The following is a 26,400-nucleotide window of genomic DNA, read 5'->3' as shown; positions in this document are numbered from 1 at the left end:
ACTCTATAAGCCTCCATAAGGCTATGCATGCAATTTTTTTGACAAAAAACAGGACCATTTTTTGCTCATTTTTGCCCTCTCCCCCCCCCCCCCCCCCCCCCGGAGCACTCTGTAAGCCGCCCCAGGCTATTCATGCCTTTTATTTGAAAAGAAAAATGGGCCGTTTTGGGGAGGTTTGCAGAGTGCAAAAACTTCCCCCCCCTTTCAGATAGCTCTTTAGTTAAAGTGATTGATGAGAATTACATTGATCAAGTGCTGTGCCAGCAGAAACAAAGTCTTAGGTGCTGCAGGTTGTCAGAGATTTCCTTCTCCAGCACATGGATAAATACTCCTGGAAACATCTACCTACCTACATACTCTCTCTCTCCCTACCTATCTACTGTATTTCTCTACCTACCTACCTACCTACCTACCTACCTACCTACCTACCTACCTACCTACCTACCTACCTACCTACCCTCTCTCTCTCCCTACCTACCTACCTACCTACCTACTATATTTCTCTCTCTATCCCTCTACCTACCTACCTACCTACCTACTCTCTCTCTGTCTCCCTACCTACCTACTATATTTCTCTCTCTCTCTCTCTCTCTATCCCTCTCCCTACCTAGCAATAGCAATAGCAATAGCAGTTAGACTTATATACCGCTTCATAGGGCTTTCAGCCCTCTCTAAGCGGTTTACAGAGTCAGCATATCGCCCCCAACAACAATCCGGGTCTTCATTTTACCCACCTTGGAAGGATGGAAGGCTGAGTCAACCCTGAGCCGGTGAGATTTGAACAGCTGAACTGCAGAACTGCAGTCAGCTGAAGTAGTCTGCAGTGCTGCATTTAACCACTGTGCCACCTCGGCTCTTACCTACCTACTCTCTCTCTCTCTCCCTATCTACCTACTGTATTTCTCTCTCTATTCCTCTATCTATCTATCTATCTATCTATCTATCTATCTATCTATCTATCTATCTATCTATCTATCTATCTATCTACCTACCTACCTACCTACCTACCTACCTACCTACCTACCTACCTACCTACCTACCTACTCTCTCTCTCTCTCTCTCTCCCTCCCTCCCTCCCTACCTACTCTCTCTCTCTCTATATATATATACCCTTCTACCTACCTACCTACCTACCTACCTACCTACCTACCTACTCTCTCCCTCCCTCCCTCCCTACTGTATTTCTCTCTCTCTCTATCCCTCTACCTACCAACTCTCTCTCCCTACCTACCTACTGTATTTCTCTCTCTTCCTATCTATCTATCTATCTATCTATCTATCTATCTATCTATCTATCTATCTATCCATCCATCCATCCATCCATCCATCCATCCATCCATCCATCCATCCATCCATCCATCCATCCATCCATCCCTCTACCTACCTACTGTATCTCCCTCTCTCGCCCTCTCTATCCCTCTATCTACCTACCTACTTTTATTTTAAATTTGTCTCTTCAAAACCTTGGTGCATCTTATACTCCGGTGTGTCTTATACTCCGAAAAATACGGTAAATAACATTTTGCCATTTTAAGATTAAATAAAGGAATAGCATCGACCATGCTGACAGTTAGATGTTTTCAGCTGAGAATAATTTTCTCTTGTGATAGAGGTGCATGATAACTTAACTCTCTCTGATGTAGATAGAAGTCATCCCTTCACAATTTATTATGTTAGGGTCTCAAAACCTACTGCTATATTTGCTTTCTTTCTCCCGGGCCCTATTTACTTAAAGAAGAAATAGGTGCTCAAGGAAAGAGATGTACTATGAATTAGGCAGAACTTAATTCAAGTTTTTGTAGATTTTCAGGAAAGTCAGACTGGAAGCTATTGATTGTAAGAAATATTCTGGATCAAATGGGGAACCAGACCAATAAATGTTTCAAAAGAACATTTATTTTACTTACAGTTTGAGATACAATAAGGTAATTTTAATTTCTAGACATAATGTTCCTATGTGCCCTTTATGTACAAGAAAGTACATTTAACAGAGTGAAACTATTTTTTTTAACTGGGTTCAAAATGTAGTAAGTCAGCCTTAAGGAATCTCAGGAATGTTCTGCTAGTGAATGTTCATCTAATTCCACTTCTCCAATGCTTGTCTAAAGTTTATAAGGTAGCTAATTCCATCATGCAAAATAAAATGTGACAATGACATATGTGGCCAAGTCAGGTACAGTTTCTGATTGCAAAGTGATCATTCTACCTTCTCAGGAATTCCATTTAAAACAGTTTTCTGTACAAATATTGGCTAAGATGTCACATTATGCCTAGTTTCTTGGATCATTTTAGCCAGCAAAGCTTGCCTTCCACACCTCTTGGTAGCAATCAGAAACCTGATGAATGATAGGACAACTCCCTCAGCCTCCAACGTGGAATTGCAATAACTCCAGGAATTTCTTTCTCTTTTCACCGAAATGTTTTTTTCTTTCTTTCAACAGCTCCCAGACTAAGAAGCCAGATTTTGCTTTATAATTACAGGGAACCCCACCTCAGTGGCGGGATTCAATTTTTTTTTTACTACTGGTTCTGTGGGCATGGCTTGGTGGGAATGGCTTGGTGGGCATGGCAGGAGAAGGATACTGTAAAATCTCCATTCCCACCCCACTCCAGGGGAAAGTTACTGCAAAATCCCCATTTCCTCCCGATCAGCTGGGACTCGGGAGGCAGAGAATAGTTGGGGGTGGGACCAGTCAGAGGTAGTATTTACCGGTTCCAGTGGTGGGTTTCAAAATTTTTTCGAACCTACTGTGTGGGTGTGGCCTCCTTTGTGGGTGTGGCTTGCCGGCCATGTGACCTGGTGGGAGTGGCTTGCCAGCCATGTGTTTTCTCTCTCTCTCTCTCTCTCCCTCTCTCTCTCTCTTTCCTTCTTTTTGTCTCTCTGTCCCTTTTTCCTTTTATTTCTTTCATCTCTCTCTCACTTTTTCTTTCTTTTTTTCTCTTTCTTTCTTTCTTTCTTTCTTTCTTTCTTTCTTTCTTTCTTTCTTTCTTTCTTCCTTCCTTCCTTCCTTCCTTCCTTCCTTTCTCTTTTTCTCTCTGTGTGAGTCTGTGTGTGTGTGTATGAGTGTCAGAATGGGACATTTCATGATATGATCCATACTTGTTTGCTCTATCTTGCTCTAAAACTGTGAAAGAACTGTGAAGAAACAGCCAGAGGTGAAATTTATTATTTAGTTCTCCGAACTACTCAAAATTTCCGCTACCGGTTCTCCAGAACCTTTCAAAACTTGCTGAATACCACCTCTGGCATACATGACAAAACGTTCCACAGCTGAACCTGCACTATTGGTGCTATAGTGCTGTTTCCCACCAGCTGGTGATATGCAGAGATAAAAAGAACGAATCATTCTGTTGGACTTGCAAAATCAGAGGGAAAAATTCAAGACAAATTTAGTCCTGAAACACCCATTGTTTGCAAAGAGAATCAGCAATCACTACAAAGGCTTCCAAAGGAGACATAGCGAATTAAAGAAAGCTCTGTCAAAGTAGAGCTGATAACTGTAGCAAAGACCAAGGAACCAGTAATGAGAGTTTGGCTCTTTGGAACCTCTCTGGGCAGTGGTGGGTTGCAGGCGGTACGCCCCGGTACGGGCATACTTGTGCCTGCCGGGAGCACTGGGTACCATTCCGGTACTCTACTGTTCCGGTATGGTGCTCTGGAGGGCCCATATGCCCACCCGAGCTCCTTACCTGTATTTGAGCTCTTTGGCGCTTCTGTGCATGCACAAGGAGCGCACGGCTCCTGCATGACGCTCCACCGAGCAGCTGGAGCATCTCGGAGGCTCACAGAGGCGTCACAAGAGGTCAGGATACATGCACGTGCTGCATGCATTCATGTGGTGGAAGCCAGACCCCGTTGCACCGTACTAGTTGCAACGGGATTCGGAACTCACCACTATTTCTGGGTAAAGAGAGGGTTACGTTACCCATCCAAATACGTTCTGAATAGCTGGAGCAAACCTCACTCCTAATCACTTTCGGAAACTGCTCATTAAATATTTCTGAGCTAATACAGACTTTCAGAATGACAAGTTTGAAAATATCGGGTGTTTCTGCCTTCAATCCTGAATGAAAGAAAAATTTAACTGCAAGCTTACAAATTTAAGAATGTAGAATAAACAGCAAAAAGCTAAATAAGTTTTCGATCCCAGAAAGTTATAAACAGACTAAGGGACCAGATGAAATTGGACTATTGAGAGATTTTGGAATTAATTATAAAGTACAAAGAGGTTCTCGTGGGAAATCCTAATTTGTTTTTTACAAGACATAAAATTCATGATTTCAAAAACTGATTGCTAGGCTGAGCTTTAAGTAAAAGTGTACGGGCCTGTAAAATGGGGCAAAATATTCTAAAAATAAAAACACTGAGGAAGACTTTTGAAGAATAAAATCAGAATAGCAGCCATAATATCAACAATGTCAGCAATGAAGTTTCATTCTATGGATAGACCATGTCCAAAAATATTACTGAAGAAATATGAGATATAGAAAAAAAATATTTGACAGGATACAGATAGTATCAAAAGGTGGCTTTACAACTGACAGGTCAAGATAATGATTTAGAAAATATTGTGTCACTGGACCTACAAAAAAAAATAGACAAGGTTTTAAAATTTTTAAAGGGATAGACAAATGACAAAAAAAGAGAGTGACCTGAATATATCTGCCTACCCCTTTATGGACTTTCTACTGACACCAGAACTGAAAAAATGATGGTTTATGTGTTAGATATTAGTTCTAACTACAGTGGTTTCCACCAAGGTCCTCTGTTCCGGCGGGAACAGAGGTTTGATCTTATTGGTCGAAGGGTCTAAAAGGGCTGATGTCAGACTCAACCTCCACTGGATTGTTCTCACTTGTTGTATTCAATAAAGAGCTGTTGTTACCATTAAGCCTGTGTGTGCCAGTGGTGGGATTCAGCCAGTTCGCACCTATTCGGGAGAACCGGTTCTTAACTTTCTAAGCAGTTCGGAGAACTGGTTGTTGGAAGAAATCTCCTTTTGTTTTTTTCCCCACTTTACAGGGCTAATCCTGTAAGGAAGGCAGGAAGGAAACATTCTGGTGTTGTTTCTAGCCTAATCTTTATTGCCCTGCTTACAGAAACTGCCTCTCCAGTTAACCCTTGTTGCATTGTAACAGCTAGGGCAAAGCGCCCATCGACCTGAGTGACCTTGAGTTGGCCATGCCCACCCAGTCACATGACCACTGATCCCTGCCTACCCAGCTGGTCATCAGGGCAGAGAACCGGTTGTTAAATTATTTGAATCCCACCACTGGTGTGTGCCTATCCATTACCCAATCTAACATTATGGATATGTTTATACAGCCCAGCTAGTCCGTACCTAAACCTGGGAGGAGAAAATTTGCTCCCCTCAGAGAGGGTCTGCAACTTGGGGGTCCTCCTGGATCTGCAGCTGACGTTGCAACATCATCTGTCGGCTGTGACCAGGGGGGCCTTTGCCCAGGTTAGCCTGGTGCACCAGTTGCAGCCCTATTTGGACCGGGAGGCACTGCAAACAGTCACTCACACCCTCATCCCCTCAAGACTGGATTACTGTAATGCGCTCTACATGGGGCTGCCCCTGAAAAGTGTTCAGAGACTACAATTAGTCCAGAATGCAACTGCACGAGTGATACTGGGTGTACCTAGGTACACCCATATTACACCTATCCTCCGCGAACTGCACTGGCTTCCTATTGGTCTCCAAGCACGATTCAAGGTGCTGGTTATCACCTTTAAAGCCCTACATGGCTTAGGACCCAGATATCTTCGAGACCGTCTTCTGCCACACACCTCCCTAAGACCGATAAGATCGCACAGGATGGGCCTTCTCCAGGTGCCATCAGCTGGACAATGCCGGCTGGCGACGCCTCAGAGTAGGGCCTTCTCTGTTGCCGCTCCGGCCCTATGGAATGAGCTACCCCCAGAGATCCGGACCCCACCCACTCTCATGGCCTTCCGAAAAGCCATTAAGACCTGGCTATTCCAGCAGGCCTCTGGATTGAGGTCCAGCCCTGCTTAGATTGGGTGCATGTTATGTCTTTTTAAATTTGTTGTGTTTTATCTGTTTTCAATTTCTCTTAATTCTCTTCTGTTTCTGTAAGCCGCCCGGAGTTCTTCGGGATTGGGCGGCCTATAAATTTAATAAACAGTAAACAAACAGTAATACACAAGAGATTGGATATGGGGTGAAGAAATAAATGTAACTTTAAAGTGGGTGAAGAGTTACTACTTTTTAAATATTTGTCGTAATGAAGATTGGAACTTATTTCTTCACTTTTTACTTTTTTCTTTATTATATTTCCTTCCTTTTTTCTTTCTCCTTTTACTTTTTATTTTATCCTCTTTTCTTTAACTTTACTTTGTATCAAATGTTACTATCAAAATGCATCTTATACAAAGGTGAACATTCAAACAATTGAAATGAAGCTGTGCTTGGCAGAATTGCACTTGCCTATAAAGTTGCCAAGAGTTTGGACACGACTAAATGGTTAAAACAACAACAAAAAATTAAAATAAAAGTTCATAATTAAAAAAGTGCGCTGCAGGTCATGAACTTCATTGATATGGAGCTAGGGAAATTACGAAATGAAATAAAATATGGGATGGGGCTTTTCTTTTTCTTCTTTTGAGGAAGAAGAAGAAACTATCAAAGACATTGAAATCAGAAGAAACCAAAGTGAATATCAGAACAGACAGTGGAAATTGATTAGAAGGGAAGCCAAATTTTTGAAAAGTTTCAGGAAAGAACTGAAAGAATTTCAGAGTCCTTATTACATATAAGAAGCAGTATTACAATGACATCTGCGCAGACATCAAGGATGGAAATAACATGAAAAAGCAAAAAAAAAACCTTTCAAAGGCTCTCCAAGCTCAGAAGGAAGTTTTAATCTTCAGCCGGCAAAGCTAAACATACCTGTTTGTAAATCTTTACTCAAAGGATAATAAATGATTTTTTTAAAAGCAGTAAAAGATTAAATGAGTATACTAAAATTCTTCCCAATTAGGATATCGATATTCAAGATATCTTAGAAAATACCACCTATTAACAAGAACATGAATTCACATCAACATTTCAGCCCTTAGCAAGCTATAGGAAATGTTGGTATATCGACAGAAATATGGCAAACAAGAAAAGAATAAATTTTGCCAGCAAATTTGAAGAATAATGCAGAGACCAACAGATTGAAAGAGATCAGTCTAGAACTCAATAAAAAAGGGAATAAAGCAGTGGTGGGTTTCAAAAATTGTTCGAACCTACTCTGTGGGTGTGGCCTCCTTTGTGGGAGTGGTTTGCGGCCCATGTGACCGGGTGGGAGTGGCTTGCCGCCCATGTGACCGGATATGAAGATGCCAACGACACTTGTCAGAACCACCTTAAATTACCTCACACACAGCACTGGCATGCAGAAGAATAGGATGTAAACTTGTTTTTTAAAAGGCATCTTTGGTTTGCGTTAAAACAACTTCAACACACGCAATGTTCTGATTGCACCACAAACGCAGTAGTCATCCTTCCCTTTCACAGAGGCCCTGAGTTTTATAAATATGAGCATGATAGTGTAGAATAATCATATCCAAGGACCAGTGGTGGGTTTCAAAAAAATTTGGAGCCTCTTCTGTAGGTGTGGCCTGCCTTCCGGGTCCACTGGTGGAACCTCTTCTAACCGGTTCGGTAGATTTGACGATTTGACGGTTCTACCGAATAGATGCGAACTGGTAGGAACCCACCTCTGTAGGACAGGAACTATTTATTTACTTAAAACATTTACATAAATAGCCACCCATCTTATAACCAACTCTGAGCAGCTCCCAGACAATGACCACTAAGTGAGCTTTCATGGTCGTGGGTGAAAGTGTACTTTGATCTCTCTTCTCCTAGTCCAGCACATCAACCACTATATACCTCATTGGGGGTGCAAGCATACAGTATATGGTCAGCCACAGAGTTTGGCTTTTCTTATCTCTTTTTGAAATCAGCATCCAAGGATCTCTAAAGACTAAAGTCAGCGATGATGCAAAGTCATCAAATAAGAGACTCTAATGAGGTAGAATCCCATGGTAGGCTTCAAGCATCTGCATTTCCTTGGCCTATTAAAAGAAACATTTCAGTAAGTGACATTCTTGGAGTGCCCTGTCTGAAGGGTTTGAAGAAAAATACATAATTAGGGTGATAGATGTTGAAAAGAAAGAGTTCCAAAGCCACAAGGCAGTTATTATTCTAAAACACACCCAAAGTAAATGACTGATATGTGGCAGGTTGCTAATTAGATGCATTTTGGTCCCTCCTCTTAATGACAAGCTTTCCTTAAAGGGGAACCATCCTGACAAGAGAAAGTAGATAAGTTCTGTCAATTTGTAATCACTAGCAGACACATACCATTTCACCCATACCTGTTCTTCGTTTGCAGCTGGAATGCTGAGGAAAATCATATTGATTAAGCTCCGGAAATTGCTTTCTTTGACAGAAGCTAATTCTAAACTAAGCATTTCCTGAAACAGAATCAGAGAAAGCATTTTACATGTCCATCATTTGTCCTTGGAGGACATGAAACAAATATGTTTTAATAAAGCTTGACACTAGTATTATTCTGCGTGGCCTCTGGCTGTAAGCTTTTCTTTCCCAGTTTGTAGAATCGAAGGGATAAGTTTCACATTAAGAGGAACACACACCGTACTGGTTAATCATACCATGCAGAAATAACAATGCTGCCAGCAGGAGAATGGAGTGTGGGTGGAAAATAAAACTGAACTAAATTAAGAAAAAAAAACTTTGGAAAGGATGCAGCTCAAAGGCTAATTTCTCTTTTTTCTTTTTTTACAAAAAGAAACCTTATTGGAAATTAGAAATGAATTTACAAAGGATATTTAAATCTTGAAAAGGTGTGTTTGCTAAACAAGAGTCACCCATGGGATTTAGTGATTGGAACCATGCCTTCAGAGTGGGCTAGTCAGTTTTTCAAGGATTTATTTTCTATTGTTTGCTTTGCTATGAAAACCTATTTTTTTAAAATTCAGGCAAACCAAAGGCATTTGAGGAAATCTTGGGTAAATCTGTGGCTGTCATCTGTTTAAGCACAAAAGTATCCTTACAATGCCGTATTTTGCTGCCATCTCAGTAAGGAATCAACTCTCATTGCTATTCTTTTTGCTATTCTCTCCAGGTAAAAATGACAAGCAGTTCTTACTCTTGTATAAGTGATGCTTTTAGAAAGGGTTTTAATTATTTTTTGCTCAAGAGACCCTTTTTGTCTACACCCAACTTCTGGACTATTTGCAAATGCTTGTATTCACACAATACTCATAACCTTTTGACAATATTAACTCAATTTCTGTTTTTGCATAATATTCCAAACAGAGAACTAACCACATTCCTGGATTCACACAATATATTAAAACGTAAGTAAAATTAATTAAAGTAAAAGCTAATCAAGCCTGGCATTTTATGTGTATGCAGTTTATTATGTTTGTAACTGACCCAGATCAAGTGTATCACATTAATCCAGTCTGTCTTTTGTGACTGATTCCTAGCCAAGAACTGCCAAATCTCCCAGCATAATTATTGGTCATATGCAGACTGGCAACTCATCAATTGCCAATGCAATATAAACGAGACTGGAAAAAATGGATTGACTATATACAAAACAAATACGGGACTAAGAAATTCCAGATAGCCTATGCTTAAGATCAGGAATGATTTAAACTGTTCAAAGTTAGCGTAGCAAGAAGAAGCTAAGATCAATGTAGAGATGTTATTAACCCTTTTTTTATTTCTTTTTTCTCAATATATTTTAGACTGTGTTTGTTAAAAATCTACACCGTGTATGGGCCCTGGGAAGTTGGGGGGGGAGGGAGGTGGGGTGTTGGGGGGGAGGAATATATACTAGGATAGATACGATGTGTTAGACTTCAATGTAATGTGACTTCACATGTATATGTTTTTCTTTAATTTCTCTGTTAAAATAGGATAGGTTAAGTACATTGGCATATAGTGGAAATACACCAAGGCGAGGAGGAGTGGGATAGAAGAAAGATGGGTAGAGAGGGCGGGAGAGAGGATTGGAGGGAGGGTGAGAAGGAAGGGAGGGAGTGGATCGGGAGAGGAGTGGTAGAGGGGGAGGGGAAGTAGGGTAGAGGGGGATGATGGGGGGAAGATAGAAAGTTGGAGGGGGGTGGAAGAAAGAGGTGTACGGAGAGTGGAAGAGGTATATTGGATTTCTATTTTTGGGGGTATTGATGACAAGAGGAATTGCTGTGATTATTGTTAAATATTGTATGGCTCCGGCTATGCACAGTATATATGTGAGTGTATGAAAATGAAAAAATGGAAAATAAAAATCTTTTCAAAAAAGAAAATTGCCAATGCTAAATATTTCAAATTCATAGTAGTAAATATGGTTAGCTCTTGAGAATTGTACCATTGACTAGAATTGCACAGAATTTACTTTTAATGGATTTTAGTAGGATGTGCGTATATGTTCTTGAGAAATGCATCATGCATATATTAATAAAACGCCATTTGCTCATCAGCATGACTCTTCCCCACCTTGTTTCTATCGACCTCATGCCAAAAAAATAAATAAATGTTATGCCTCTGCTCCCAGCTCCTGTAAATGTTGACACAGGAAGTGGTTGGTATGCATTTGTTCCCCCCTTCCAAATTCTTATTCCACCAAGGTGAACAGAGTGGGGTTATGCTATAGGGGCTGAAGTTCCTTTTTATATATGACATAATTAATGCATGAAGTGGATTACATCATAATAATAGGCTGGATGGGATGACATGCCTGGATATCAGTGAGTCAACAAAATTAATTAAGTTTGCTGCATGTTGACATCTTTGAGGCAAATGAGGGCATAGGAGAGCAAAGGCAATTTAAACAGATTTAACAGACGAATGCTGAAAAACAGAGAGAAGTTTGTGGAAGAGAATGAGAGGTTTTAGATCAGCTCTTCCTTTTTTTAATGCAAAAAATTACACTTGGGAATTTCATTATGCAATGGACAATAATAAAAAAAATGTGTGCCATACTTGTGAAGTAAAAAAATGTAGAAAAGCTAAAATTGACGAGTAGCTTATGCGGCATTAAGGGATGAGTTCAGGCTTAATCAAACTTGGTTTATTTATTAATAGAGAAGGTTTTGAAAGTAGCAATTTATGAGTGCCACGGTGCAGCTTTTTCTCCTGAAAAGCAGCTTGGTGGGTTAATACATTAACCTATAAATAAAAGCCATGGCAGCTCTCCTGTCACTACACACTGATGGACGGTTCCTTTTTCTGCCATTATTGCCTTGTGAATGTGGGAAAATTAATTTAAGTGGTAGTTAATTTCTAATGAATTCCATTCAGCCGGTTAATATAGTCCCTTGATGTTATGGTAACCTTCATGGATCATTGCATTATGTAAATATATTCAACTTTATGCTGGTTTAATATAAAAAAAAAGATTGTTGAGTTTTCTCAAATCGTGCCTCCAAACCTACATGCTCAGAAACATATAGAAGAAATTTTTGTTTAAATAACCCAGAGCTGCATTTTTTTTTTCCACATGCAGTATTTATAGTTAATTAAGCTTCTTTCAAATAGTTCCACAGAGCAAAACCTTACAAGTTTGAGATTACCTGCACTGTCTTTCTTATGGTTTCTATAATTTGGTACTAGATTATAAAGTTTTACCCAGCAATATACCCACAAGGAAAATCTACATATATTAGACTTTTTCCCCCCAGTTAATTTGGAACAATCACTCCCCAATCAGATCCCTTTTCCAGTTTGTTCAAGGCAACAGCAGAATTGGGGCAAAACATGGGCCACGCACAAATTATGACTTATTAAAATGGTTTTTTTTTAATAGCAATAGCAGTAGACTTATATACCGCTTCATAGGCCTTTCAGGCCTCTCTAAGCGGTTTACAGAGAGTCAGCATATTGCCCCCAACAATCTGGGTCCTCATTTTACCCACCTCGGAAGGATGGAAGGCTGAGTCAACCCTGAGCCGGTGAGATTTGAACCGCTGAACTGCTGATCTAGCAGTAGCCTGCAGTGCTGCATTTAACCACTGCGCCACCTTGGCTCTTATGGCACAAATTATGACTTATTAAAATACTTTTCTGACAAATCTTGCCTCCTTCACTTCACTCTATCTTTTTATATCTTCATTTATGTCCTAATGACATCCTCAAGGGGCAAATATTTGATAAAAGAAATTGGGAAGAGTCTGTCACTCCAACTAAATTTCTGTTAAGTGAGATTATTTGTTTGTGGTATTCAGTCTGCTCCCATCTTCAGTGGCTGTCCAATGTCTCAGGAAGAGGTCTTTGCTGGTCATCGTTCTAGTTGTAGGTATGGGACTGGCATTAAATTCATGAGTGGGTTATGGCACTGTGTTATTTAATATTTAGCTAAGGTTAATAGTATTCATATGACTCTCCTTGATCATTGAGAGTGCTATTTATGCACGCACCCCATGATCTGAATCATTCCCCTAAAACAAATCCTGTAATTTACAATATGTATGCATGCTTGAGAAAACATGTTTAAATGAAAAGATGGAATTTATTTGCAGTATTTGTAACCTGCCTGCTAATAGAAATGCTTGAAGTGACTTACGCAATAAAATATTGTATTGTAGTGACCTATTTTATATTTTATTTCTCCATTAAAATAATCTAGACAAGAGAGGTCTAGATTATAGACACGTTTCTGTGCCAGTCTACTGTCTCAATTCTAACTCAAAATAAATCTCAAGAGAAATTATCTTGTCATCTGGATTTTCTGGAGAAATCCAATGTTAGGCATGCATAGAGAAAGATTTTAATCCACGTTTTGCTATAGCCCTAGATGTTTGGTTTAGTTTCTGCTAAATAGTGCATTTCATTGTGATTCTACCTAATTTCAGCCTGTACAGCATTTCTAGGGGTTGTCTTATCATGACACCGACTTGATAAGATGAAGATTCTTTTAGCACTAGTTTAATATTACAAAACTCTAGCTTGCTGTGAACACCTCAGTACGGCAAGGAACTTTGTAATGCACATCTGTTTGTAATTGACACAAAAGGATCGAGCTCTGGGATCATTTCAACAGACACTTAAAAATCAATCACATTTCATGTGCGTATTTTTTTCTTTTAAAATTTAAAACTGATTAATTTTAAAATATACAGAAAACAAAGGAACCAAAATGCCTCTTTTGCAGGGCATTGATATAACGTGCTAGGTGCATAGAAAAAAACCACCTACATTTCCACTGGTAATTTCAGCATATTCCCGTGATCCAAGAATTTATATAAAACTCCCCATGCAATAACTTTTCAGAGTAATTTTCTCTTCACCTGTCATTGTTAAGGGACATTGTCCTTTCTTCAACTAGAGCAAGGTTTCTTATTCAGTCTGCTGCAAACTTAAGTTTTAAACTCATTAATATGCATTAACCTGCAAGATTCTTTCAGTTGACCTAGTTACATAACTTGTTTCATGGATTTGTTTTTCTTTAAATAGCACATAAATGCTTGTTTCTGGGTCAGTATAAAACAAGAAATATTTATTTTGGTTCATTGTTTTTGCTTTGTGTTGAATCACTTGTGCCACAAAATTCAAAATAAATCTGACTGGTTTTAAATGTGAAATTGTTTTCAGGAAAATGAGGTATTTTCTACCAAATCATAAACACCCACCTATAACATCTGTAGCATCCTATAACTTTGTCTTCCACTTGAAGAGCAGGTGGCAGTTACAATCTTTCCAGGATCATGACTCCCTGCTCTCAGCTACCCAAGCCCTGGTCATTTCTCACCTGGACTACTGCAATGTGCTCTCCATGGTGCTACACTTGAAGTTAATTCAGAAGCTTCAGCTGGTGCAAAGTGCGACAGAGAGAACAATCTTTGGAGTACCTAGAATGAATATTATCCCTTTGCTTCACAAACTTCACTGATTGCCAGTCTGCATCTGAGTGTAGTTCAAAGTCCATTTTTGGTTATCACATTGATGTATTATTCTCATGTTTCTTTTTCATTATTTTACGATACTATTATTTTACTTCTGTTTACATTTTCTTCCTTTTTATTATTGAAGTCCACCTAGTGTAGCTTCACAGTGAGATAGACGGCAAATAAATTTAACAAATAACTTTTGCTCCAAATTTTAAAAGCTGCCTATAAACAGACAAAGATATGAGTAATTTACAAATCTTTCCTATTGGGCTTTAAAGTGCCCAAGAGGCCACATTCTCTTTGCTTCCTTTAACATAAACCAAGATTAACAAATATCCTAAGAGTACTGTAGAATCGCTAAGAAAACTTTTTCAATGGCATATTTTTTATTTATTAAAATTCTAAAATTAAAAAAAAAATCTGTGTGATAGATTATATTCCCATATTAACTGAGCATCAGTTTGTATGCTTTGCAATTGACGTAACACTTATGAACAAAACCAAGCCATTATAGTCATTAATACCAAAATCTATATATCCCAATCATAACTCAACATTTCTGCCAACTTTTTTACATTTATCAGTGCACAAAATTGTAATAGCGAGTTCTCAATTGTGTTAGTACGTAACATGTCTTGCCAAATGTCTATGAACAAACCTGAAAGCTAGAATTAGAAGACAAGGACTGTTTGTAAGCCTTTTTATTGTAAAGTATGTTTGTTTTCTTTTAAAGCCTTTGTTAATATGCATAGAGAAAAAGAAGACTCAAGAGCCATTTTCAACCTTGTATACTTGTGACATCTGCCAATGTTTATTTTTGTGTTTGCTTCTCGCAAGCCTTATTATTTGAATTTAATGCACATCGACAGCACAGTAGATGAGTGGCCACATCAACTGACCTCTATCTTTTCCTAGTCACTCTATTATTAGAAGGAACACAAAGCAAAATAAACATAGCAATAGCAGTTAGACTTATATACCGCTTCATAGGGCTTTCAGCCCTCTCTAAGCGGTTTACAGAGTCAGGATATTGCCCCCACAGTCTGGGTCCTCATTTCACCCACCTCGGAAGGATGGAAGGCTGAGTCAACCCTGAGCCAGTGAGATTTGAACCGCTGAACTGCAGATAGCAGTCAGCTGAAGTGGCCTGCAGTACTGCACTCTACCCACTGTGCCACCTCGGCTCAGTACATCAACATAGTAGATTCCAATGCAACAGATGTAAGCATTTTTAAAAATATTTTCAATTCAAAGTCCACATGTTTAACTCTGTGATATTGATACTCTGATCTTGGAACATATTGCTTTGAATTTATATTTTGCATCTTGACAGAATTTTACATAGTGTCCAGGAAGGCGGCAGAGTTACTTATTGCAATTATGATGACACAACATACAAAATTGTTTTTAAAATAAGCAATATCTAAAAAGCTAAAAGTAATCATTTCCATTTTGCTGACGAGTTTCATACTTATAAAATCAAAGTCTTGCACAAAACTTTATCTCCAGACGTATTTATTTTGTGCAATGAGTTATAACCCTTGATTGGCCTCGTGGGTCTTCCATGTGCAGTTAGGACAGTTTTACAACTTCCTCTGTTTATGCCGCGGGAAAGTTTTACAGTATATATACAAATGGCCTCTTTTGCGAACAAAGTAACAGTCTTTGCAACGCTTCTTGATCGCCACTTTGCACTTCATGCCAGCAACAGGCTGCCAATTGTAATGCGGGCAGCACGAGAGGAAAGGCAAAAGATGGGCGTTCGGCGCCTTGCTAGCAGGTGGAGCAAGCAAGGGAGTGACCGTATTTGAGCATCTCAGGAGCCAGGAAGAAAATAAGCGGGAGGCCAAGCTGCAGTTTAGGGACTGGGTTGTTCTGGCTGTTGCCGCCAACAAACTTCTCAAGAGCAGAGGTGACATGCTGAAAAATCCAGGGAACAAGCTAAAAAGGAAAACAGTCATTAAGAGTTACAGTGACCTGGAGTCAGGGGAGGCAGGGCCTCACCACTGTCATCATGAAAAGAAAAGAAAAATTAAAAGGAAAAAGGCTGAGATAGTTGCTGCCAGAGTCACAGTGGATGACTCTGCTTAGTGCTTAACTGTGTAAAAAAGCCTCTAAAAAGCGCCCTCTACAGGAGGAGGCGGGAGAACCACGTGCCTCATTTAGTCTATCTTTATGATCACTCGAGCAGAGTTAAGCAAGGGTTAAAAGCTGAAAAATTCCTTATGTAGATGAGGCACGTGGTTCTCTTGCCTCCTCCTGTAGAGGGCGCTTTTTTAGAGGCTTTTTTTAAATATGTAATTTAATTTATTTATTTTTATTAGTAAAAGAAAAATACAACAATCAATAACTTGTAAAAGACAATACAACATCCACCACTGTTTTGCTTTACATTTGACTACGTTTCGAGACATTCCCATAATATCAAAATCATTATAGACATCAAAGGTTAGGTATCTTCTTCCCTCCCTCCCTCTTTCCTTCCCTCGTTTCTTCTTTTCCACTCCCCTTCCTTCCCTCCTTGCCTCCTTTCTTTTCTCCTTTTCTCCTTTCCTTCCCCCTCCCTTTCCTCTCTCCCTCCCCCCTCCTTCTCACATGCCTTCCCTCCTTCCTTTCCTCCTTCCTTTCTTTTCTCTTAATTTCCCTCCTTTCTTCCCTCCTTCCTTTCTACTCTCCTTCTCTCCTTCCTTCCCTCCCTCCTTCCTCCCCCACTTTCTTCTCTTTCTTCTCTCCTTCTTTCTTCTAAAGAGGCTTTTTTAAACAGTTAAGCAGAGTCATCCACTGGGGACTCTGGCAGCAGCTAACCCAGCCTGACCTCAGCAGCTCTTGCCTTTTTCCTTTTACATTTTCACTCTAATAGAGTAACTACACAACTCTGTTCCTACGTGGTTATCTGATAACGCAGAGGACACAAACTGCAGATCTGCGCCACCGTTTTCCATGCAATTTTTTAAAAAGCGACCTATTTCGCAAGATGCAACTATAGGCCACCCCATCCAAAGAAAATAAATCGATATTGGATAAATTGATATTGGAAGTGCAATTCCCGCAACGGCCGCAAGGAGTCCGAATTGGATGTCCTTGCGCAATAAACGACCCAGAGGGGGGGGATCCAAACGCGCATGCGCAGGTCCGGCCTTCGCTTTCAGCGGAACCGTAGAACAAGAAACCGCGGTTCTGTTATTTCCCCCGCCCGCTTCCGAATCCTATCGCCAAATCAGCCCTTTTTGCCCCGAGGAACTAAAGCTTACGCCGTTAACGCCAAACATCCACCAACCTTACAGCCCCAAACACCGTCAGGCTTCAGGGTCAGCAGCAACGGCGGTTCGTCAACGTGGGCTTTTTAAAAAAAAAAACGTTTTTACGTATTGCGTCAGACGTGGGTAGGCGGGGCATGGGTTTGCGTTCCGGCTCGCGCCTGCGCAGTACCTTTGTTTGTGGGCGGAGTCGGGGGGGGGGAAGGCGAAGAACGGGAGTTACCGAAATGGCGGCGGCCGCCTTGCCCTTGCGAGGGGCGTTGCGCGCGGGGTTCCTTTCACTGAGGGGTAAATCGGCCCCGGCTTCTGCGCGGATTACGTTGCGGAGGGATTACGGAGTCGTGACCAGTCCGACCGGTGAGAAGGTGACGCACACGGGACAGGTAAGTAAACCTCGACCTCTCGGGGGATGCGGAGATCCCCCCCCTTTAATTTCTGTCTTGGGAAGGTCCGGCCTGCCTGTTCCTCCTCCTCCTCCGCCTTCGGCTCTGCTACAGTGGAATCCACTTCTTGGGCCTTTGTAGTCGGAATATTTTTGGGCCCAAGAACGGCTTCTACGTTGTGGTTGCTAGGTTGGCTTTGAGGTTTAAAAATTCAGTGGTCTCCAACCTTGGCCACTTTAAGACTTGTGGACTTCAACTCCCAGAGTTCCTCAGCCAGCTTTGCTGGCTGAGGAACTCTGGGAGTTGAAGTCCACAGGTCTTAAAGTGGCCAAGGCTGGCTGAGGAACTCTGGGAGTTGAAGTCCACAGGTCTTAAAGTGGCCAAGGCTGGCTGAGGAACTCTGGGAGTTGAAGTCCACAGGTCTTAAAGTGGCCAAGGTTGAAGACCATTGATTTAAATGACTAAAATGAACAGGCGCCTTGAAAGGAAGGATGTGAGTGGCACAAATGCCTCCCAGCTCCCGAGGATGGTCTGTTATTACTACTTCTCCCTGGTTTTTCCTCCCTGCGGATGCTTTTCGCTGTGCCTGTTTTTTATTATGCCTGTTAATTTAATCCGTGGAAGCAAAGTGACCCAGGAATTGTGAAATCTCCTGCAAAGTAATATACCTTTATCATCATCATCATCATGGGCTGCAGCGAGGGGAAAGTTTTGGGTCAGCGCTTGCTTGATTTTAGAAAATAAAACTGGATATTCATTCCACCATCAGGGTATTAAAAAAAGGAAAACGCAGAGATTGGCAGAGGGTGGATTCTTTTATGCCCATCTTGTGTTGAGGACACAAAAATATAAAATAATAAACTCAAAAGGGCAGCAGGCTCAGTGGGATCACTAGGTTTTTTTTCCTGCTCTCACTTTTCTTACGTTTCTATCTTTCTAAGATAAGAGTCCCAGTTTCTTTTTTTTAAAGAAAGAAAGTTCATGAGCTTGAAGTAATATAATAGGTGACTTTAGTACTTATTGACAATCGTGACATCCACATTATGTCCATTCTAAAGTTTTGAATTTAAATTTAATAACATTTATATGCCGCCCAATCCCGTAGGACTCCTTACAATACAGAATAAAATCAAAATATAAGGGGAGGAAAGATAGATTTAAAACAACACACCATGCACTCAGTTCTAGATGAGGTTTTAAAAGAAATTGAAGAATCTATAAAGCCATGTTGTGTTCTATGTCCCAAAACTTGTTTAGTAGGCAAAGGCTTTATAAGTCAGTCACTGGATGGGTTTCCCTGTCTTTTATATTTGATATGAACCGTGATGAAACAACAAAACATGTAAAAACAACAAAACATGTATCATATCAGTGCAAATCCTGGTCTTTTATACTTAGGCTGCTATGTCCTGCAAAAGCACACAAGGTCTCTAGTATGGCAATGCTTATTTTGTTGTTAGAGTAAGTATCTTTAAAAAAAAAGAAGACACTCTTTAAATCTTAATTTAAAGTGGTACTTTTGATCTGAAAAATAATACGCATACAGTTAATTACTATTAATTTAGAAATTGTATTTGCTGCTATCATTTGCAGTTTACAGAACGCAGCTAAAACAGTCATTAAGAATACCACTAAAAAGGAAAATGAAGCATTTAGGATAAAATTTAGTATGAATATTAAGACACTAAATAGTAAGACGTCTCAGTCAGAATATGGTTATTGTCCCATCCTAGGTTGTTATAGGGGAAGGGCTAACTTTATCTCTGTCGTTGGTTTGTTCCATAACATAGTGCCTGCCATAGGAAAAAGTCAAGTTATTGTCAGATGCATTTGTGGTAAGTTCCACAGCATGTGATTGATTGATTACATTTATATGCCGCCCTTTTCCCCGAAGGGGACTCAGGGCGGCTCACAATTCAATCAGGGAAGGAGGTACAGACAGGGGGATAAAAAGACGAGACATAACAATACAAAATTTAAAAACACACAACAACCATACCATTCGAGAAGGGGGGCAAAAACTCTTTAGCCCCAGGCCCGTCGGAACAGTCAGGTTTTAAGGGCTTTGCAGAAGGCCTGGAGGGTGGTGAGGGTTCGAATCTCCACGGGGAATGCTATATGTGCACATTGATTACTTAATTAAATGCTGGTTCTACTAGCAATTTAGGTCTGAGCCTTGTAAGATTTTAAACACCCTAATGACAAAGCGGATTGGGCTTAAAAGATGAGCCAAAGAACCTGTTTGAACAAAAAAGCTATGTGGAGTTTTCAAGGGCTCATCACAAATACTGTTGCATTTTATATTTGGGATCTTCTTCCATGTGAAGGAACATTTTGCATATCTATACTTCACGGTTATCAGCACGAGTCAAGATTTTTTAGTATTCATAAATCTGGTTTATCAGCCAAAGAACTTCCTATAAAAAGATCTTCCTTGCAATAAAAGTTATGGATGTCCAAGATCAATGACCAATTCAGAAGGAACCCTGGCACCAAACTGAATTCTTAATGGAGATTTCAGCCACATGCCTATAAATCTTGAAGTACAACTACTGCAATCTTTTTCACATTTACAGGTAGTTCTCAAATTGCAACCAGAATCGAGTCCAGAATTACAATCATAAATTGTCATTGAGTGGGTTGTCATAGGACCATGTCCAATTATACAATCTTATTTACTGTAGCTGTTAAACTAACATTGCAGGTGAACGCATTTTCCCCAATGAACATTTTCAGCCAGAAACTAGAAATAATACTAGAAACTGACAAAAAAAGTCATTGACTCTTAACATGCTGTAAATGGCCATAAATGAAAGCCAGTTGCCAAGTGTCTAAAGTGGGATCACATGATTGGATGTGTGAAGACCATTGGTACTTCAAAATTGAGCCATTAGGCTCTGGGACGGTCTGTTGTGACTTCAACTAGTAGCTAAGTGAGTGGTTATTAAGTAAAGGCTGCCTGTAATTTGTTTCTTGCATCCAGTTATTCCCAGCTATTTCTCCATGAAATTGCCTCTATATGTACCTTATTCTGGCACGCTGGCAGCATGACATGTTTTTAAAAAATATTGAGGTGAAAAAATAACCCATCTTTTCCTAATATCTTTTAATACAATGATTTGCTAAAGTTCTAAATCTGCTTTGAACACTAGCCCTTTAAAATAGTGTAAATAAAAATCCAGGCAGAAAGTAATACGCAACTATTTAGGTGTGCTAATCTCCAACCACCTTGAATCAATTGGCAGGTTGAAAAAGGATAGTAAACTTCTTCAAAGTAGAACAAACACAATTTATACATGTGGCTTTATCCATTATATTTGGCTTAATGGTATCAATAGTATTGAATTTTATATGAAAAGTATACGTGAAATAGAGCTAAATATTTTTCCAAATCTAGCAGCATTCATTTGTAAAATAATGTAGGAATCTTTTCTATTTAATACTGAATATATTGTGTTTTCCATAAAATATTTGTTCCTTTGCTCTATAGCATCAGAATATCTGAAACCGCTATTAACCATGCTTTTTTTTTTTGGTCCTGTTCCAGATTCCTGAAATCAGAATTGATGTTATTTTGAATATATTCCTTCTTTAATTATAGGTTTATGAAGAAAAAGACTACAGGAAGGTTCGATTTGTTGGGCGACAGAAAGAGGTAAAATCTGAGTCAGAAATGTTTCCTGTGAATCTGTAGTTTCTCCAGGTATTGATGAAATGTTAAATCACTTCGTTGTAAAATGTCATTGTCTTGTGAGCAAACAGTTGATGACTTAATCAATAAACCTATTAGTTAGCCCATTTCATTCCCTTAAATGACAGTAGGTTTCCATGTGATACAGTTGAAAGAATTTATAACTTATGGGTAAGCCCACTTAAAGAACTTTGTCATCAATGTAAAACACCCTTGTGCTATTCATATAATTCAGACTGGTTATTTCAACACAAATACAATGTAGATATATCTAAAATAATCTGGCAAAGTTAATTGGCATTTTATTTAAACTAGATTGATTTCTTTCCTTCTTATGTTATATGTGCTAATAATCTCATTGATGATGACTCCTGATAACTAAAAAAAAAGGTGAAACATAAATTTGTTACTGAAGGCAGCCAATCAATTGCTACTCTGTATTAGAATGTTGTGATTGACTGCTTGTATCACTACTGCTAATCAAAGTGTATTGCTTGAATTGTTACATAATGAAACATCTTTCGATTTCGCTGTTGTAGGTGAATGAAAACTTTGCAATTGATTTAATTGCTGAACAACCTGTGAGTGAAGTCGAAACTAGAGTTGTATGGTGTGATGGTGGTAGAGGAGCTTTGGGCCATCCTAAAGTGTATATAAATTTGGTAATGTAATTCAATTGTAATTCAATTGTCCATGTTCAGTGTTATTATCATCATGTTTACAAAAATATGTGCAGGCTCGTAAGAAATTCAGCTATTGTTCTACTTATAAGTGAAAAATATATATTGATAATCCGTAGTTATGGTTGCGTTCTGTTTTGTGGGTCACTAGAAGTATGTCTCTTTCCAATTATTCTTTAAGTGTAATCCATTGTTCATTATCCATTTTGTATTAGCCCATATTCATATCTGTTTTTATTCTCATTATTTTGCTACCTGCAGGAATTTATACGTTGAGGTTTTTTTAATGGAATGTCTTCTGGACCGCAATGGTCCTCAGACTCTAGTCTAGGAGTCTTCATGACCCATTCAGGGGATTTGCGAAATCAAATGATATTTTTTAAATTTCTCAATTGGAATTTGTAGTATTATATATATATCAGTAGATATAACGTACATAAACCAAAGCTGTTTGGGATCCTCAATCATGTAAAGAGGCCTGACATCAAAATGTTTGAGAACTGCTGTTCAAGTGGGTTGCTTTATTTCAATGGCGTATGTTATGAAATTGGCTAGCAAATTAAAAAAAAAATCGTTAGTCCTCAATTTACCACCAGTCATTTCATGACAATTCAAAGTTGTGATGACATCAAAAAGGGTGTTTTACGGCCTTAAAGAACCATTATAAAACACCTCCCCTCCATGATCACGTGACTGCATTTACAACTGGTTGCCAAATGCCTTGCGATCATGGCATCACTATTTGCAATCTTCTTTGCTGGCTTCCCCAAAAGGTCAGTGGGGAAGCAGACAGAGAAGGTTATAAGCTGCTGTTGCATTTCAAGAAACTACATTACATTGCAGGGGGCTGACCTAAAGAGCTGCCTGCTAAGTGGAGCTCACCTCCCCTCTCCCCTAAATGAGAAATAATTTTTCATTTGACAGGAAGTTTATATGAACATAGGAATGTGCAGAAATGATAAAATTGTATTTTATTTTTTACCATTTATATTTGCAGGACAAAGATACGAAAACAGGAACATGTGGTTACTGTGGACTTCAGTTTAAGCAGAAGCATCATCACTGATATATGTATCTTTCTGGCTATGAACTTCTTTTTTCGTTATAGAATAAAATATATATATTTAAAAGCCATTGTGGATACCTGTTCTTAATTCCATATTTCGCCCTGAAATAGAGTGTAACAGATGTAGAATTCTTTATTTCATCCGTAACTGTTGAAAGATATTGATATAAAATTAGAACTATCCATTGAAAAGAGCCTACAGATCATGTCCTTATATCCAATGACTTACAGTAGTTCAGATTTATAACTAAACTACAGTTATGTAATGATCTTGAAGATTACACTTTCTTTTCTTTTCAGAGTCCCTAGGGAGTGGGCGGCATACAAATCTTATTAAAGTTGCAAAGTGCTTCACTTCTCTCAGCTGAGAGTTCAAAAGCTTGATGATGAATTTTGTAGTGATTTTGTAGTAATTCGCCATGGGCAAAGAGGCGGCAATATAAATTCAATAAATAAACCTGTTCCATTTAGATCAAGGGAAGTATGCCGCAGACCCCTCAATCAAAGAATTTCAACTGGTGGGGTTTATGAAGAGAGCCTTCTATAGGGGAGCTCCTACTTTCTTTGCCTTCCACAACGGGATCTAAACTTGGTTCTGCTCTCTCACTTAGGGAACACAGAGGATAATGCAACTGTAGGGCTAGCTGGCGCCATGAGAGCTCCCCCATTAGTTAATACATCATCCTGTATTAACTCATGCTAAATGGGTATCTTGGATTTTTTTTTCAAATTTTATTTCATAATCTTACAATTGAACATTTTCTTAACCTTAAAAAATATTTAAAATTTTAAATATTAATTTTATACTTTGTTCATATATTGATAATGTACACTGCCCAGAGACCTTCTCTGAGGGAGATTAGGTTATAGGTAGGTTATAGATTTATTAAACTTGTATGCCGCCCTATTCCCGGAGGGACTCAGGGCGGCTAACAAACCAATAGGGAATGGGAACAATACAGAAAAAAACAAAAAGAGAACAAAATACAGAAGACAATTTAAAACTCTCAACAGCCACAACAATTCGAGTGGGGATGGGAACTCATCAGCCCCAGGCCTGCCGGAACAGCCAGGTCTTGACGGCTTTGCGGAAAGCCTGGAAGGTGGTGAGGGTCCGAATCTTCACGGGGAGATCGTTCCAGAGGGCCGGAGCAGCCACAGAGAAGGCCCTCCTCCGGGTGGTCAACAGTCGACATTGGCCGGCGGATGGAATCCGGAGGAGGCCTAGTCTGTGGGATCTAATAGGTCTTTGGGAGGTGATTGGCAGGAGGCGGTCTCTCAAGTACCCAGGTCCAATACCACAAAAATATTAAATAAATAAATAGGTAAGTAAGTAAATAAATAAACCAGCAAGCAAGCAAGCTTACAAGAAATCAAATAGTTACTGACCAAACAACCCTGGCAAAATAATATCTATAAGTTCATGAAAAGTTAGAGGTGACTGAACAAAAACAAGTGTGTATGTAACAGTGGTGGGCTTCAAAATTGTTTAGAACCTCATCTGTAGGTGTGGCCTGCTTTGTGGGAGTGGCTTGCCAGCCATGTGACCGGGTGGGAATGGCTTGGCAGTCATGTGACTGGCTGGGCGTGGCCAACTTGTAAAATGTGGTGAAACTCACTTAACAACGCTCTTGCTTAGCAACCAAATGTTGGCTCAGAAACTCTGGCATTTGAAGCACGCAAGTCTTCAAGCTGTCAAGTTACAAGATCCTTGCACCCCTAACCCTTTAGGAAAAAAAACCCCAGGGGTGTTCAAACTTGACAGCTTTAAGACTTGTGGACTTCAACTCCCAGAATTCCTCCTTTCGCTTTTCATCTTGATGATGGGCAGGGGAGAGGGAGCTGGAACCGGTTCTAAACGGCACTGTAGATTTGTGGAACCTCTTCTATAGAAGAGGTTAGAACTGGCAGGAACCCACCCCTGATATGTAAGCAAAGCTGTTTATTAGACATAGAAGTGAAATTTTGTAACTTGTTGGAAATCACCCCAAGAAAGGGACCACAGGGTCTTGTGATCTTACAGCTTGTTCATAATAAGTTAAATTCTGATTTAATGTTGCATTGAAAGAGGCTATTAATGTATTCCAAATGTCTATGTCTTTCAAAATTGCTTTTTTTGTTTAGAGAAATAAGATTTGACTTGGTTCTGCTAAAGCGATATTGGATAACTAATTATGTTAAAAGAACTATTTTCAATTTGATTTTTGTTCCCTCTGTAATGGAAATAAAATGTCTTTGAGGGCATTCTAGGACATGCTTTCAGTGTGAGTTTATCTTTCCAAGGTAGGCAGCTATTTTTCATAAAAGTTTGTTTGTTATTATTGAACTTCCACTTAGGTACAGAGTTTCTCGGAATACAGTTTACAAATCTTTGCAGTAGTAGGCATAGCAGAGAAATGTTAGAACATGTTACTTTAATTGCTCGATGTTGGAGGCTCATAATAATTTCACACTTGTTCCTGTCCTTGTTTCTGATGCTACAACAGAAATATGATGTTTATCCAAATCTTGGAAGGTGATCCTAAAGGAACCAGCTACTAAAAAAAACATTATCTCCAATCTAGAAATTGTACGTGCAATTTATTTAGTTAGAATATTTATGAGCCACCCAACTTAATGTGGCTCTGGATATTAAAACTATAAAAGAAAAACTACATGCTACTCAAACAAAAAGTGATCAGAACTAATTTGTTGCATCCTGTGAAATGAAAGTTCTGCTCATCAAACAGGAGCTGTGAATCCAGAAGGAGCCCCCCCCCCCAAAGTAGGATACCGAAAGTTAATAGGAGTGCAAATCAGTCAAAATGAAATCTTCTGAGTCCCACGCTGTGAGGCCCAAAACCCACAGCCATTGGGGTTCAATTTTATTTTACTATCGGTTCTGTGGGCGTGGCTTGGTGGGCGTGGCAGGGAAAGGATATGGGTAAAATCTCCCTCCCCCCAGGGGAAGGATACTGTGAAATCTCCATTCCTTCCTCACTCCAGGGGAAAGTTACTGCAAAATCCCCATTCCCTCCCGATCAGCTGGGACTCGGGAGTTCCAATATCTAAGGGGCTGCCATAAAGAAGAGGCGTCAGGCCAGAGGTGGGTTCCTACCAGTTTGCACCTATTCGGTAGAACCGGTTCATCAAATCTACCGAACCGGTTAGAAGAGGTTCCACCAGTGGACCCGGAAAGCAGGCCACACCTACAGAAGAGGTTCCAAAAAATTTTGAAACCCATCACTGGCAAGGATCTTGTAACTTGACAGCTTTAAGACCTGCGTGCTTCAATGCCAGAGTTTCTGAATAGCTACTTGGACCGACCTAAGTACTAATTCATAATTTCATATCCGGTTACATGGGCGGCAAGCCACTCCCATTCGGTCACATGGGCGGCAAGCCACT

At 39.6% G+C, this 26,400-nt stretch overlaps 1 protein-coding gene across 1 annotated transcript; it reads left to right on the top strand.

The window, feature by feature from the left end:
• Positions 1-17,391: 17,391 nt before the first annotated feature.
• Positions 17,392-25,270, top strand: NDUFS6 (NADH:ubiquinone oxidoreductase subunit S6). The gene is made up of 4 exons (XM_087721927.1): positions 17,392-17,576; positions 21,178-21,231; positions 21,807-21,929; positions 22,945-25,270. The coding sequence occupies exons 1-4, from the start codon at positions 17,421-17,423 to the stop codon at positions 23,011-23,013; spliced, it is 402 nt and encodes a 133-aa protein (XP_087578053.1). The 5' UTR covers positions 17,392-17,420; the 3' UTR covers positions 23,014-25,270.
• The last annotated feature ends 1,130 nt before the right edge of the window (positions 25,271-26,400 follow it).

Source organism: Thamnophis sirtalis, unplaced genomic scaffold, assembly GCF_051295495.1.
Source record: "Thamnophis sirtalis isolate CommonGarterSnake01/CBP01778 unplaced genomic scaffold, rThaSir2_p1.2 scaffold_8, whole genome shotgun sequence".
NCBI classification, from domain to species: domain Eukaryota; kingdom Metazoa; phylum Chordata; class Lepidosauria; order Squamata; family Natricidae; genus Thamnophis; species Thamnophis sirtalis.
This window is presented reverse-complemented; position numbering and strand designations above follow the sequence as displayed.

Coding starts and splice junctions, on each gene's coding strand:
- NDUFS6 (XM_087721927.1), top strand. CDS start 17,421: ATGGCGGCGGCCGCCTTGCCCTTGCGAGGGGCGTTGCGCGCGGGGTTC. Junction 17,577..21,177: donor AGGTGACGCACACGGGACAG/GTAAGTAAACCT, acceptor CTTTAATTATAG/GTTTATGAAGAAAAAGACTA. Junction 21,232..21,806: donor TTGTTGGGCGACAGAAAGAG/GTAAAATCTGAG, acceptor TCGCTGTTGTAG/GTGAATGAAAACTTTGCAAT.